This window comes from Loxodonta africana, chromosome 9, assembly GCF_030014295.1.
Source record: "Loxodonta africana isolate mLoxAfr1 chromosome 9, mLoxAfr1.hap2, whole genome shotgun sequence".
In the NCBI taxonomy this organism is placed as follows: Eukaryota; Metazoa; Chordata; class Mammalia; order Proboscidea; family Elephantidae; genus Loxodonta; species Loxodonta africana.
In genome coordinates, this window is record NC_087350.1 from 47,992,604 (window position 1) to 48,008,264 (window position 15,661).

At 51.3% G+C, this 15,661-nt stretch overlaps 2 protein-coding genes and 1 long non-coding RNA gene across 11 annotated transcripts in view; 1 reads left to right on the plus strand and 2 right to left on the minus strand.

The window, feature by feature from the left end:
• Window positions 1-1,512: 1,512 nt before the first annotated feature.
• On the minus strand, window positions 1,513-10,902 carry SLC2A8 (solute carrier family 2 member 8). Of its 3 annotated transcripts, XM_003407720.4 has the most exons (10): window positions 10,772-10,901; window positions 10,514-10,676; window positions 10,087-10,293; window positions 8,160-8,259; window positions 6,449-6,648; window positions 5,454-5,597; window positions 5,200-5,308; window positions 4,137-4,310; window positions 3,569-3,714; window positions 1,513-2,105 (listed from the first exon to the last, which is right to left on the minus strand). In XM_003407720.4, exons 1-10 carry the CDS (start codon window positions 10,825-10,827, stop codon window positions 1,968-1,970), a joined length of 1,437 nt encoding a protein of 478 aa, XP_003407768.2. In that variant the 5' UTR covers window positions 10,828-10,901; the 3' UTR covers window positions 1,513-1,967. The 3 variants fall into 3 exon arrangements, with proteins under 3 accessions (XP_003407768.2, XP_010585920.2, XP_064147477.1); XM_010587618.3 differs by lacking the exon at window positions 3,569-3,714 and having other exon boundaries at window positions 10,772-10,902; XM_064291407.1 differs by lacking the exons at window positions 10,087-10,293; window positions 10,514-10,676; window positions 10,772-10,901 and adding an exon at window positions 9,019-9,122.
• Window positions 10,903-11,239: 337 nt separating this feature from the next.
• Window positions 11,240-15,661, plus strand: part of LOC135232436 (uncharacterized) — a 34,146-nt gene continuing 29,724 nt past the window's right edge. For all 7 annotated transcript variants that reach the window (XR_010323015.1, XR_010323012.1, XR_010323017.1 and 4 more), the window contains exon 1: window positions 11,240-11,739. This is a non-coding gene — a long non-coding RNA (uncharacterized LOC135232436). The remainder of the gene's footprint in view (window positions 11,740-15,661) is intronic.
• GARNL3 (GTPase activating Rap/RanGAP domain like 3) overlaps window positions 13,058-15,661 on the minus strand; it is a 149,304-nt gene continuing 146,700 nt past the window's right edge. The window contains exon 28 of the mRNA XM_003407721.4: window positions 13,058-14,618. Within this exon, the coding sequence (XP_003407769.2) occupies window positions 14,444-14,618 (175 nt within the window). The 3' untranslated portion in view covers window positions 13,058-14,443. The remainder of the gene's footprint in view (window positions 14,619-15,661) is intronic.

The window sequence follows — 15,661 nt, forward strand, 5'->3', positions numbered from 1 at the left end:
TCCAAAATCCATAGGCCAGGCAGGCTGGGAAACTCGGGCAGGGTATCTATGTTACAGTCTTGAGGCAGAATCCTTCTCCTTTTGGAAACCTCAGCTTTTGCTCTCACGGCCATCAAGCGATTGAACTGATGGCCAGCCACCTTATGGAGAGTCATCTTCTTTAGAGTCGACTGATTATACATGTTATCACATCAACAGAATACGTTCAGATCAGCATGTAGTGTTTGACCAAACGACGAGGCACCACAGCCTAGCTAAGGTGACATATAAGATTAACCAGCACGATCTGTACGCACGGACACAGGAAGGTGATCGAGACATACATATTGTGTGAAAAAAGGCTTCAGAACAAACTATCCTCACAGAAAAAAGTCCAAAATACATCATTGCAGTGCCTTTACTTCGGGGAGTGGGATTAACGAGTGTTGGGAACGTTTTCGCCATTTACTTTTGTTGCTAGATGTTTTACAATAAGCATGCAGAAATATATTACAAGTCTGGAAAATAGAAAAAAAAAAGATGTTTGAAAACTTGCTGCTACTACTACTATCGCTGCATTGAGATACAAGAAAAGCAGTGTGGTTCTCCACCCAATCAATGACCACTATGCAGGCATGAAGAATGGTAAAGTAGATATGCAGTTATCTACACGGAACCCTGTTCCTTCACAGTCATGACCCCGCTTCTGGAAGGCCTCAAAGAACTTGGATTTTGCCCAAGTTGAAGACTCTCCAGGGCCCTGTGTGTTGCTGAGCACATTTTTCTGAAATCAGAGCAGCTGCTGCAGAATCTTCTGGAAACTGAGCCTGGAGTCCTGCTTTGCCACCATTATTCTCTGTACCACACCGCACTTCCACTCCCTCCCAAACATGCCCCGGCAATCTCCTCTCATTACATGCCTCAAGATGCCAAGGTGTGCACATGCTGGGGAGTGGAGGAGGGTGGTTGCAGTACCTGGGAAGTGGATGAAGCAGACCATTGAAGCAGCAGCATGGCCCCACCTCAGTGTGGTGATGCAGTAAAGCATATGCTGGGAAAGAGATCTTTCAGGATAGAACGAAATTTTTAACAGGCTATTTCTGGAAAGGAACAGCTGTGAATAATATACCCAAATAAACTAATATTTGTAAAGTGCTTAAGACAGTGCCTAGCTATAAAAATAATTGTTTAATACATCTGTGTTTTCAAGTTTTCCAACAAACACATATTTACTTATACGGTGGATAATAAAAATAATTTAGAAAGACTTCTGGCTCCATTAAAATTAACAGAAAAAATAGACACTTTTTTTCTTTTTTTGAAATTCAACAAGATTGATGACTAATGACCCAGGGAATGGAGTCTAAGGAAGGAGTCAGAAATGACCTCTGAGTGCTAGGGGTAGGCTTGGCTGACTATGAGAAAGTAAACCCACAGAATGTTCTCTACAAGGCACAGGAGGGCCTTACCTACAGAAGAGATAGGAACACACCGTTCTCAAACTGGGGCTCACATAGAAAGGTTGTGGCCTGATTTTCTGAGTCAAATCTTTATTTGGCAAACAAAGTTCCTTCCTGATAATCCAACCACGTGAGAGCAAAAAGTGTGTGCCCAGCACCCAGCCGCCAAAAGCATCTCCAGCCAGAAATGAGGAACCATGAGTCCACCTCCTTTTCTGCTGCTTCAGTGTTGTGAAGGAGATGGTGGAAGGCTGACCACAGGACTGCAAACACCCTCTGAGCTGCTCCCTGCTCCCAAGTCCGAAGATAAACTGCAGGAACTGGACCAGGAGACTGGCACCTCATACTCCCGGTCACTGGGCTACAGGAAGCTGCACAGGAAGGAGGGACCCCAGAGGCCAAGGCTCCAAGGGGCTGTGGTCCTGGGTCCCAGCTCCCCTGGAGCCTCCTGGGGTTTGGGGCTGGCTTCGTCCCCTCCAAAGCCCAAAGCTAGCCCAGCTAGGAGGGTCGGCCACAAACAAGGAGCTGTCACCGTCCCTCAAAATGGGCTGTGATTTGTTCCAAAGTCTTCCCTTTGGTTTCGGGGACACAGAACACAGTGAAGAGGACGCTGAAGATGCAGAAGGTAGAGCTGAGCCAGAAGGCGCCATAGGGCCTGAGGACCTCCTGCAGAGAGGAGAATGGCCATGTATGGACAACCAGTGCCGGGACTCAGCCTGCCCAGCCCATGGCTGCGCCTTATCTGTCTCTACTGAGCCCAGGGGCAATGGAGGGAGGTCAGGGGCAGCAGTCTGGCAGCCTGGGTCAACTATGCCCAAGGTATGGATGTTCTGTGCAGAAACCAAGGGTCACAGTAATGAAGTGACTGCCTCCATGGTCAGAGAGCTGTTAAATGACAGAGCTGAGCTCTAGCCTGTGTCTGACTCCAGGTGCACAGACTTACCCTCTATACTCAGCTTTGGTCCCACCCACCCTCTGGGGTCTCTGCCCTGGGGTCTCTCATTATGGTGCTGGTGGGGATGGATGAGCTATCAGCAGATCCAGATGGGCAGAATGAGCATGGTGCCAGGAGCACAGACACTCAGGGCCCACAGGCATGGAGGGAGGAATGAGCCTAACCCCCCAACTGCAGCCCATCCCCAGTGGCATCCACGTGCCAAAACCAAAGCATGTCTTCATCTGGGGCCTTATGACCTCATGAGGCCCTTCTCAGGACGCTATACACTCCTGGGTCAAGGTTGGGTCCTTTGCCATCTCCTCCTTGGCTTCTTTTCCTCCCCCCTTTGTCGTCCTTCTCTTCGCAGGCCTCAGCCCTGGTCTTCTTGATGTGCTCCTGCAGGAAGCCCTGCCTGAGGGGGTCCCAGGCCCTGTGTCCAGGCTTTTCACCAAGCCTGCATTCTGGTGCCTCCACCCAGCCTCCCAGCAATTCACTCCCTACCACTTGACTATTGCCTTCCTGGCCCTCATCGTACAGGGGACCCTGTCCATCTTGTTCATTGCTGACTCTGGTGCCCTGAACAGGGTGTGGACATGGTATGTGCCAGGAGACCTGGGGGCAATGAATGACTGAACAAATGTCTTCATTATCCACTTCATAACCATTCCCCATTGGCTGGGATGCCCCAGGGGCTGGAGCATGTCTATGTCAGTCTTATCTGTAGGAAGGCAGCAAAATATTGAACTGAATTGATGCTCCCATCAACCCTAGGAGGAAAGTACTGTAACCTCCACCATTTTCAGCCAAGGAAACTGCTTCAAAGAAGGTAAGCAGCATGCCCAAGGCCACACAGAGAGAAAGGACTGAGCAGGCCTGTTGACTCCAATGCCCCAAGCTCTTCCCAGCACAGGCTTTGCCTAGTCTGTGTGCCCAGCCTCCATTAATGGCAGGCCAACCATACTGTCCTCTACCACCATGGTCTGAAGACTCTCAAGAGGGTGGTCGCAGCCTGGGTTCCTTGTCTACCCTGGCCCATCTGTCTCCACCTCACCCCTGACCAAGACTGCAGGACTCCCAGGCATGGGCCTGCACTGAAGGCCAGTGACTCTGAGTCTTTTGCAATGAGAGCCATTCTAAAAAGTGGTTCTTGGCTAACTGAATGGGGGGAGAGGCCACTGGGACCTGGACTCACCATGAGGTTGCTAAATTCTTTTGTCACCAGAAAGGCCATGAGCCAGTTGGTGAGGACGCAGACACCGGTGGCCACACCCTTAACATCCAGAGGGAAGATCTCTGACATAAGCAGCCAAGGGATGGGCCCCCAGCCCAGAGCGAAGCCTAAGGGAGCAAGATAGGCATTAGAACCCACAGGGGCTGCGGAGCCCACAGTTTTGGCCCAAGACACCCCAGCTGAGGGCTCACAGGGCAGAAGTCTGGGTTTCCAAGGGCCCTAGGTTCCAGTCTGGTCCCACCAGCTCTGTGTCTTCCTGCTATGAAGCCTGGGTCTAGTCACTCACTCCTTGTGCAACAGGCTTTTACCTATAACACGGGACAATGATGGGCCTGATCATAGGGTTGTTGTGGGGATTAAGTGAAATGAACACGGAAGGGCTTAGTGTCCAGCACCTGGTCAGAGCTATAAACCCTGAGGGCAGGTAAGACCGGACTCACGGGAGCTGTAAGAATCCAGTGGTGATGGGGTGTGGGAGCTGGTGGGGGACAGTGGCACTCCCCCAGTCTCCCTGTGGACCCCTTCTCACCAGCGATGAAAAAGCACATGCTTCCCACAGCCAACCAGGCCAGCCCTGCACTGGCATCGACAGGCTCCATGGAGATGGGCGTGAAGAGGTCCATGTGTGAGGAGTTGTTGGGGCCACCCTGGGTCAGCTTGAAGTAGGCACCAAAGGCGCTAGTGCTGAACACCATGATCACACCTGCAGGAGGGAGGGTGTGGGCTGGGCAGTGCACTGGGAAATGCTGCTTCCCCTCTGCACAATCCACCTGCCTGACCCTCTCTGGGGAAATGGCCTGCAGGCCTGAGTGAGGCACTGGGCTGGAATTCCGGGGCGCTTCATGGCCACAGCCATGTGGCCTGGATGTCTGACAGGGGCGTGCCTAGCACAGCTAGGGTGGCAGGGCCCTGCAAGCTTGATATTCTAGCACTTTGGCCTTGGGGCCCCTGACTGAGCAGTACCCCGTCCCCGCCCTGAATCTCAAACCTTAGCAAACTCCAAGAAGTTCCAGGACACGTAGCTCCCTGGCCAGGCCAAGGAAGAGGGAGTAATAACGGCAACAGCAGTAGCGTTTTAACCGCCACCTGCAATGGTAATCTTCTTAGCGGCCAGCATGAACCAGTGCTCCGTGGGCCGAAGCAGTGTGCCAGGGTCTCACACAGATCATTTCCTGATCCTCATAGCCACACTGAGGGAAGTGCTGCTGTGATGCCCTTTTCACAAAGGGGGCAGCTGAGGCTGAGAGAGGTGAAGTTACTTGCCTAAAAAGACCACAAGCTTCACCTCACGTCCTGATCCTCAGTTTACCAACTGTAAAATGGGGGCTGTGAAAGGGCCCATCTTGTGGGTCCATCATGAAGGTTAAGCACATTAATGCAGTAACACTGTCAGCCCAGGCTGGTCTGGAGCAAGTGCTTGGTGAACACAGCTGCTGCTAAAATCCCAGCCTTGTGAGTCCACGACGCTTGCTCTGTTGGACACTTGGCCGTCCTTCTCTATCCTGTAATGTGGTGGCCTTGCCAAAGGCCCTCCGGCTGTGGTGGAAGCCTGGCACGGAGGTACCAATACGTGCACAGGGCTGGGTTCTCACCTGACACAGCCAGGAGCAGCCTCCGTCCAGCTCTGTCCATGATGAGCGCTGCTGCAGCAGTGAACAGTACCTGGATAGCGCCCACGATGACTGAGGCCAGGCTGCTGTCCTGAGGGAAGACAAGGGCCAAGGCAGTCTGGTGGGTCAGCCAAAGAGGCCAGGAGGGCCACCCTAGGAAGCCCACCCTAGGAAGCCCCAGCTTTGAGGAGGAAGCCCCACCCATGTGGTATGCTGATGAGCAGAGGCTGCTTTACCTTGAATTTGGCCTCCTCAAAGATGGTCTCTGCATAGAACATAACGGCGTTGATCCCCGACAGCTGCTGGAAGGCCATCAGTGAAATGCCGATGATGAAGGGCTTGTAGACGCCAGGCCGCCTCAGCTGAGTCAGGTGGAAGCCCTGCTCAGACAGAAACCAGGTCATCAGTGGCTTCTCTGTCCTCTCATGGGCATCCCTGGGCTTTGGGCTCCCGTCCTTGAGGTCGTGGTGGGGGTTAAGCCTCAGTGTGGCTTCTCACCCAGGCTCCATCTGTGGACTCAGGTCCACAGACAAGTCCCTGCATCACTTTAGCCTCCCTACTTGTAAGGTGAGGAGATCTTTACCTGCTCACGTCTTTTCCTGAATTTTGGGGGGGCAAATAGCAAAATTCCACGCATTCCAACCCTCCAGCCTCTAGGGCATCCAGTCCTTGCCTTGGGCGTGACCCTGTGCTCAATTCCTCCCATAGTCCTTCTCACTGAATCCTTACTACCACCTACACAGCACATGCTATATGACTCCCATTTTGCAGATGAAGTAACTAAGGGTTAAAGACGGGACGGTCACACAGTAGTTAAGTGGCAGAGATGCAGGTTCAAACTCAGGTCTGACTCCAAAACCTAGACTCTTAATCGTTTCCTTGCCCTATGACCCACGTGCCACCACCCCCCCAGCCGCCCCACAGTTCCCCAATTAAATCCAGGTCCTCAATTCAACACCTGGATTTTCTTCTGAACCGACCCCTCTTCCTGGGACAGTCAGGATCAAAGCTTTGCTGGTGACCTCTGAAGCTAGGCCCAGCTGAGTGGGACTCCAGCTGCTCTGCCTACTGGTAAACAGGACTACACTGGGTCTTCCCTGTCCTCACTGAGGGTGGAGGGATGGGTTCCCTTCCCCCAAAGTGTGTGAGAGCTTGGGAACAGGCTATGCTGCCTCCCCCAGCTACAAAGGGGTAATATGTCACCCGTGCCCCCCAGCTCCCAGACCCTCACCTGGTGTTCATCCCCGAGGGGGGGCTCTTCCCAGCCCTGTTCAGAGCCCCACAGGAAGCGCAGGGCGGCCATGGCTTCCTGGCGCTTGTGCTGAGTCAGCAGGAACCGTGGGGTCTCAGGCACGCAGCACATGAGTAGCAACATGAGAGAGGGGGCCGCACAGCCCAGCACCGCCAGCCAGCGCCACTCCAGGATGCTGCCTGGTGGTGGTGGGGGCGGGGGGTGCGGCCATCAGAACCAGTCTGGACCACTCTCAGGGAGTGCCTGCACCTCACAACCCCAGGGACTCAGCTCAAAGGATGGGGAGCTCACTGTCTCGGCATGGTTGCCTTCCTTTTTGTTACCGATGTTATTGTTGCTGTTGATAACAATATTATTAATAAACTTAAGACATCATGGGCCAATTTATCAGCTGTAGAGATGATGGTGGGTATGTAGATTATGCTATATCCATTCAGTGAAATATTTACGTAATCATCAAACAAATGAGTGTTCCCTATAGGGTCGCTGAGTCGGAATCATCTTGATGACAATGGGTTTCCTATGTGTTGATATGGCACCACGTGTATAAAGGTAGGGAATGAGAGAATTAATAAGCGTATTCCTTATATATAAGGCGCAGACTCTCCCTGGAATGTTGCTGGGCATCTCCGGCTTCTCTAGAGAGGAGGGGGACAGAGGTAGGGAGAGACTTTTCACTGAATACTCTCCCATTTGTACTTCTTGGGAGCCCCTGGGTGACACAAATGGTAAATGCATTCAGTTGCCAATCTAAAGGTTGCTGGTACAAGGCCACCCAGAGATGCCTGAGAAGAAAAGCCTGGTGATCTTCCAAAAAAAAATTAGCAATTAAAAACCCTTTGGAGCACAGTTCTACTCTGACGCACATGGGGTCACCAGCAGTCACAATCAACTTGACAGCAGCTGATTTTTGTTTTTTGTACTTCCAAAGTGTCAAATCACTTGAATGTATATCCGAAGAAAAAAATAAAAAATAAAAAAATAAAGCGGGATTTTGTTAGTATGAAGATGTACGAAGAACAGTACAAATTCAGAATTATCTAGAATTACATAAAGCACTTTTGTGTGTCACTTAATTTAATCCTCCAACAGTTAGGCGGGATTATCTCCATTTAGAGACAGGGAAACAGGCTCCTAAGGGCGATATGACTTGGCTCAGGTCACATAGCAAGCATGGCAGGGGCCATCTCCAAAGCCTGCCATTTTTCTACCTTATTTCTGGTGAGATCACATCTGCCTCCTGAAGCTGGCCCCAGTTCTGTCCCTTGGAGTCCCTGGAACCTGCCTTCTTTACACCAAATCGCCTGGCATTGTGAAGTCAGCACTGACATTCCTGGGGTGGCCCCGCTAAGGCCTTTCAAGCTCCGGTGCTGAAGCTTTCTGGAGTGCCCTGCGCACACCTAGAATCCTCAGTAAAGTCCTGATCTAACCAGTCAGCCACTGCCACACCCTCCAAGTCAGCTTCTGCCCTTTGAAGCCCTTCGGAGACAAGGCTGTCACCTTCTCCAGATCTCCCTGGAACTCAGTAATAAGACCCCAGGTACCCCAAGATGCCAGGGAGCCAGTATGCCTTGGGTACTGGCTGTGTAACCTTGGGGTCCCTTGACCTCTCTGAACCTCAGTTCCTATATCTGTAAAATGACCGCTTGGCCATTTACAGGGCTCAAAAGAGATGCCGTGAAAACTATACCTGCCATGTAGGCTAGGAGGATGCCTGTGACGACCATCAGCTGCACACAGGAGCCCAGCAGCCCCCGGACTGCTGGGTAAGCAATTTCAGCGATGTACACCTGTTGGCAATTGAGATGATGGTTTACTTGATGTCCAAGAGGTTCTCAAAGTTGAAAAGCCTCAGCTGTCCAGAGCTGCGACGATCCCTATTTGGGGTGACTACAGGCCCTACAAGCCCCTAATCACATTATCCCAGGTCAGTAGTGCCTTTCCTATGTTCTGTGCCCCTGTATCTGTATCTGTATCTGGTGTTTAAGGGGATTAAGGTTATGTACTTGGTTGCTGTTGTGTGTGAGGGTAGAGGAGAGGGCACAGTGCTTCTCAGACTTTAATGTGTATGAATCCCCTTGTTGAAATGTCAGTTCTGATTCAGTAGGTCTGGGGGGTGGGGTGCTAAGATTCTGCATTATATAACTCTTTAGGCTACTGGCCCATGAACCATACTTTAAGTGGTGCTGTTGGAGTGAAGGGAAACCCTGGTGGCGTAGCGGTTAAGTGCTAGGCTGCTAACCAAAGGGTTTAGCAAACTTCAAAGAAGTTTGAATCTGCCAGGTGCTCCTTGGAAACTCTATGATGCAGTTCTACTCTGTCCTACAGGGTCGCTATGAGTGGGAATCGACTCCATGGCACTGGGTTGGGTTTGGGTTTGGTTGGAGCAAAAAATCAGGAACTTCCCAGCCTTATCTCTACCAGTGGCTGTCAGTACTCTCTGGGCTCAGGGGCCACCAGGGCCTTGACCACACTTCTAGGTTATTCCTCACACCTTAGGCCCAAGGGAAACTCTAGTGGTGTAGTGGTTAAGAGCTATGGCTGCTAACCAAGATGCCGGCAGTTTGAATCCACCAGGCGTTCCTTGGAAAGGAGCAGTTCTACTCTTATAGGGTTGCTATGAGTTGAAATCTACTTGATGGCAGCGGGTTTAGTTTTTTTTTTAGGCCCATGACTAAGCAGATGTGTTTTTGCCTGAAAAAAAAAAAAAAAAACAAAACAAAATTGAGAAATCCATCCCAGCTGCTGCCCAGCAAATGCAGGTGAAATGAGTTGGAGAAGCAAAGCGCTGATCAAAAAGAATAGCCACTGTTTAGTCTTAACCAGGTTGGGGCGTTAGGTGGCTCGTCCTCCAAGCCCACACCAGCAGTAATTCATGGGTTACCCAGTGATCCCAGCTGCTAGGGTCCAAGTACTCCCACAAGCAGTATGTGCAAAGTTCCACTGAATCCTCATAACCACCTCATGAGGTAATTCTTCCTTTATCCCCATTTTACAAAGGAGGAAACTGAGGCTCAGGGAGGCACCCTGCCCAGGTAGCTGGCAGAGCTGGGATTTGGACCCAGGTGTGTGTAGCTCAAAAGTCTGACTTTGCAGTGCTGGGTCAGGAGAGGCTGAGAGGGCAGCTGAGGGGCTAGTTTGTGAACAGGGGAAGGGGAGTAGTGGATCCTAGCAGCCCTTAGTCTCCCCTAGACAAACCCAAATCCATGTCTTTAATGGTTCAGAAGATAGAACAGGATTTTCCTGCTGCCTGTGGTGTGAATGACTGGGGAGGGGGGTGGTTAATGCCATCATGTGTGTAAAGGACAAGGGAGGCAGGCACAGGTAGGTTGGGCAATCCTGGATTCAAGTAATAGCTTCACCATTGATTAGTTGTAGACCTTGCCTGGGAGAAGGGTTTCACATTTCTGAGGCTCAGTTTCACCTCTAAAATGGGACTAACAACAGTTGGCTCCTACCAGGGTCTGTGGTGAGGGTAAGACGCCTGGTGGTTGGCACACAGGAGGCTTTACAGCTCCTGTGGGCCACAGCCAGGGAGAGCCACGCCCCAGGTCTGGGGAGCGGTTTGTCCCACTCCTTTGTCTCGGCCTCAGGCCGCGAGGCAGGTGGACACTCACCGGGGCCACTAGCGAGGCAATGCCGCAGGCCAAGCCGGTGAGGAGGCGGCCCCCGAGCAGCATCCACACATCCTGGGCCGCAGTGATGACGGCAAAGCCAGCCACGAAGGGCAGGGTGCAGAGCATGAGGCTCAGCTTGCGTCCGGCGCGATCCACCAGCCAGCCGCCCAGCACGCCCCCCGCCGCGGCGCCCAGGGTCACGATGGCCTGGGAGGCAGGCGGACCGCGGGCTGAGGAGGGAGCGCCAGGGGCCGATACCCAACCTCGCCCTCCACCCCCCGGCGTCCGCACTGGGAAGAAGCTGGCTCCCGGGCTGGAGGTCCGGGAGGGGGCAGCCCCGGGCAAAGGAGCCAGGTCGGATGAGGCGGAGGGTCCCAGTGCCCGCCCGAGGCGGTGAGAGGGCTGTGATCCCAGACCCAGGTCTCACCCCGAACCAGGAGGCGGCGTCGTCGCCGAGGCGCAGGGCCCGGGAGGCATCGCGCCGCAGGCTCGGGATGGCCGGCGAGCTGTAGCCGAGCGCGAAGCCGAAGCTGAGCGGGCCCAGGGCAGCTGCAAAGGCGGCGAGGAAGAGGCGGCGGCCGCGGGGGACGCTGCGGGGACAGGGCCGTGAGCGGCGCGGGGCGGAGCATGAGAAGGGCAGGGAGCGAGGCCGCGCCCTCGACCACGGGCTCAGCTGCCCGCTCACCTGCCGCCGGGCGGCCGCAGGAGTGACTGCCTTTCCTCCTGGTCCGCAGGCGTCATGTCAGCGGCTAACGCTTGTTCGGTCCGCTCAGGCGCCTGAACTGCCACAGGTCCCGCGAGTGCGGCCGGCACCCGCCTCTCGCAATAGAGACGGCCAATGGGCAGTGAGGGGCAGCCCTGGGGCGGGGTTGGAAACTTCCGCGAATGGAAGAGCGGCCAATGGGAACGCAAGGAGGGGCTAGTGTCTGCGCTAGGGACCGCCCTTAAATCAAAGCAGACCAATGGAAGCACAGAATAGGTTGGCGATGCCAACTGGGCCCGCCCCTAGAACAGAGCTACCCAATGAACAGGCGGGGCGGAGTTTGCACAACCATCCAATAGGATTGTGGCGCGAGTCCGGAGTCGGCGTCAGGAATTTGCCTCAGAGCTGAGCCGGCCAATTAGGGTGGGGGGGCGGGGATTGCACCTGGCCTGGAGCCGCCTCTCAATCAAGCTTCAACTAATGGGGCTAGGGGCTGGGCGAAGGCGGGGCAGGTGGGCCCCCGGCCCAGGACACCCCCGCCCGGATTCCGGCGGCTGCTACAGTCCTCCTTGGTTGGGTCAGCAGTTTTGGTTGTGTTAACCGCTGCGCTGGGGCCTAGGCGCCTGTCCGAGCCCTGACCCCTGAGAGCCACAGGGCGGAAGGTCTCCAAACGGACCGTCCTGTGCCGCCTATTTTCGCCTAGCTTGCCGAGACTGACCCGACATTCCTGCCAGTTTGCCCAGGACGAGGTCGTGACCTCCCGTGGCGAAGCCCACCCCGGTCTAGCCGCGACTAGGGGGTCTCTCCGATTGCTGACGGCTGCTAAAGCGACGAGGACTAAGGCTTGCAGATGTTTGGATCCGTTAGGTGGGGACCCCGTGCCGCATTTGTGTGATACAGGCTTAAATGGTGAGCTCCACGTTGCCTGTTAAATTCCACTCACTTCACAGGTAATCTTGATTCTTGAATATCCATTTTACTACCTCCCAACTTTCAGTACCCCGCAGACTTTAATAGCCAGCCTCTCCATGTTTGCATCCAAATCACTACTGGAGGTGGAGATGATTAGGTCAGGGTTCTGTAGGATCTCATCATTCGTGCCAGCATCAATCCACACCCACCACTCTGGGTGCAGGCAGTTGCTGTGGAATACTGGTGTAATCCTGGAAAGAATCGGGGCTGTGGGAGTAAGAGGCTTGGCTTTTAATCCCTCTCTGGCCCCTGTTTTCTCATCTACAGGTGAGGAGGATAGTATCTATTTTTCAGGAGAGATGTGAGTAGGGATAATGTATATAAAACACCAAGCACATAGGAAGCACTCAAATGCTAGCTCCTATGACTACAATTGGCTACAATAGTTGATGGATTGCAGTCACCTGATGGAACTGTCATCCAACCAACATTTTTCAATTTTGACCACAAGGCTATTTTCAAAGACTTAGGCAACCCCCTTCTGAGCTTCCACAGGATCTTGTGCTTGAGTTATAAATTCTTATCACAGCACTTATCACTGTTCTGCAGTCACCTGTTCACTGCTCTCCCTCCTCCACTGGATGTAGTTTCCTCTGGACAGTAGACATTGGGTATTTGCACAGTGGATGAATGCCTCCAACTCCACGGACAAAAAGCTGCTGTTAAGCATAGTTTATTTTATAACTCAGCCAGTACGGTATGTGGAGATGCTTATGTAGACCGTGTGCTCCGGTGAGCCCAGGTAGCGTCAGCCAGCCCCCTGAGCCATGGACCCCTGCAAATCTGCTCCTACCCTCTGGGTGGGGGGCTCCTTCTTGAGTGCGCAGTGTTCAGTTCTTGGCCTCTGTAAGCAGATTTTGCTGCCAAAACAGCCTCCTGCCCCCTTTTTATAAGGAAAGCACCATCAGTCCGATTAGTAGGGTCTGCCTTCTGCCCTCTCCTCATTTACTTCTCAGATCTGTGACTTGTCAAATCGTGGGGTGGCTCTAATGCTGCTGATCCCCTTGGAAGAAAGCTCTAAAAAACCCTTGGTTTTTCTACTCCAGGCTGAGAAGCAAGAAACCTCAGGAAAAAAAGATGACAGAAAAAACACAGATACAAGCTCATAAAGCTTACAAACTAGCTTAACATGAAAAAAACGCCAGCCAGATCCAACACACATGTGACTCAGCATGGCTATGCGTGGTGGACGGGGGAGAGAGCATGGGCTCTGAGGTCAGAGAAGTTGTAGTTTCAAATCACTGCCCATTTCTGAGCCTCAGTTTCCTCATTTGAAAAACAGGAATAATAAAACCTAATTCATGAAACTGTTGGTGGAGCTGAGAACTGTATGTAGTTGATTTTGTGTGTTTCCCCTATGTATAAAAGGGCATAACAAAACACACAGAAGAAATGGAAATGCTGAATGCCGCAAAGATTATGAGAAAATGTATTTGGTTATAAACAGCTCCATCTCAGTATATCTAAAAAGCATTATCTTTACTGCTCTTGCCTTCTTCTTTCTGCCAAAAACAGGAACCAAGAACTCTCCCCACAGTGTGCAAGACCCACAAGTGGGTGGGATCTAAACTTCTATAAAATATATTAATTAGATCAAGGTTCTGTCAAACACCGTTCTCCACACTTACAATGAAGTCCTACAGAAGAACTCTTCAGAGCTGCTTTAACAGAGGATACATGATTTAAAGTTTCTTTTGAGGTGTAATATTGGTGAGACGAGAGAGTAAAATGGGATCAGACAGACTAAAGCCAAAGGAAAATTCTTCACACAAATGAAAATTTTTGCAAGCAGTGTCAGTGAGGCTAGGTTTTCCCTCTTTTGATCTCCCTGGCTAGGAGCTGACGTTTCACTCTTTCATTTGTACTTGGCCCCATACACATTTCTTTTTTTTTCTTCTTCTCACTTTGAGAAGGGAGCAGATAAAATGACAAGAGGAAGGGAAGTCATTTGGATCATGTCAAAGAGTAAGGCTGACCCAAACAAAAGGAGGGAATTTGAGAAGAATAATTTTGATCACAAGGAGTAACTGTTCCCTGGTTATGATTTCAGAATAGCAATAAAATCAAACCAAATAATCTTACAACTCTTGAAAATGTCCTAGTCCTTCTCATTTTTTGTGAGACAGTAGGAGGAAGAAGGAAGGATTTCTAAGGTCTACCCATTCAGCTTTTCTCAAGAGTCGATAGGCAGGAACACTGCTGGTTCCAATCACAGTGAGCTGAGACAGCAACAGGGGCCAAAGGTACAGAAAGAAAACTGTTATTTATCATAAATTTAAAAAGTAATGACTTTTCCTTATAAAAGGAACACATTATGTGACACAAATCAAAACTAATGAAAAATATTTTTCCATGTAAGTATATAAAATATAAGAGAAGGTTGCAGTAAATAAGAATGAACATTTTTTATTTATTCAAAGTTTCAATCTAAAACCTCAGTGAAATCTACCACCTTTATTACAAGGGGACTGATGATTCCTGAACTGAAAGAAACGAAGGTCAAGAAAGATGGCACCAGACATTGGAGAGTGACCCAAACTGGCCGAGTCTGCAGAAGATTTGGTCCAATATATCACTGACAGGCTAAAAGCTGCATTTCGTTGAGAAATGATGTTAGAGCTGTTGAAAGAGTACAAACCTCCATAAGAAAACTACAGATGGCAAACAAGATGCACACTCTCTTTACTTCAAGTCAATAATGTCTTCATCCGAGGAAGCTGTGAGCTGAAAGAGGCTCCCTGAGACGGGGCTGCCCTCTCTGTCAGCCACAGGGTCTGGGTCGGAGCTTGTGGAGTGGTAACGCCCCTCGGGAGTGGCTTCGGAAGTAGAAGGACTTTCCAAGGAGCCCGATGTGATCCTGGAAGAGAAAAGTCACTGTAAAAAGGATCCATAGGAGCAGCATTGAACTGGGCCTATTCTGTCTGGCAATGTTCTGCTCACCTGACCTCATAAGCCTGCCCCTTTGCCCTTGGTTATGAGGGGAGGTGGGGAGATGCACGAGGCCCCACACACGGTTCAGGCTTTGCAGGCAGACACCCCTAGCTTGTGGGGTTCTGAAAGTTCGGTGTGTGACAAACAGCAGGTGTTTGTGAGGCGCTATTTACCTTTCAGGGAGCCCTGGTGGCACAATGATTAAGTGCTCTGCTGCTAGCCAAAAGGTTGGCTATTTAAACCCACGAGCGGCTGGCTCTGTGGGAGGAAAAACCTGGCAATCTGCTTCCATAAAGATTATAGCTTAAGGAAACCCTATGGGGCAGTTCTGTCATATGGCGTTGCTATGAGTTGGAATGGATTTGAAGACACACAACAATATTTACCTTTCTAAAGTATGAATCCAGATAATGCCGCTCTCTGCCTAAAAACCCTCTATTGGCTCCCTTAAATTCCTACCTGTATTGGCTCCCTTAAATTCCTACCTGCAGCGAAGGTTCCAGGACTTGGCTGTACTGACCTATCTCTCACCCCCTCTATTTTCTCCAACTCCTCAGGATTTTCTTGATAGCTGCATGATCAATTTGACCAAAATTGGTTTCCAATTCTCAGGGAGTTAATCCATTCAACAAGTACTCATTGTCCCTCAGAAGCGCATCGGATTCAGCCTCTGTCCATGTCTTGACACATCTCCACGCCCTCTACACTCAAGCTGTTCTGCTCTTCTGTCTCCTCACAGGCTAGCCCTTGCCCTGCTGTTCTCTCTGTCAGAGGTGCTTTTCCCCAGGTCCTTGCCATTCATTCAAGGCTCAGCTCAAAGAATCTTCCTTGACCCCTCTCTCAAAGTAGACCTTATACAGGCTTCACCCCACCTTGGTCACTTCCTTTCAACTTCTTATATGGTATTTATCATTATTTGAAATGATCAAATTTGCTTATTTGTTTGCAGGTTTATTGTCTGCTCTCCAC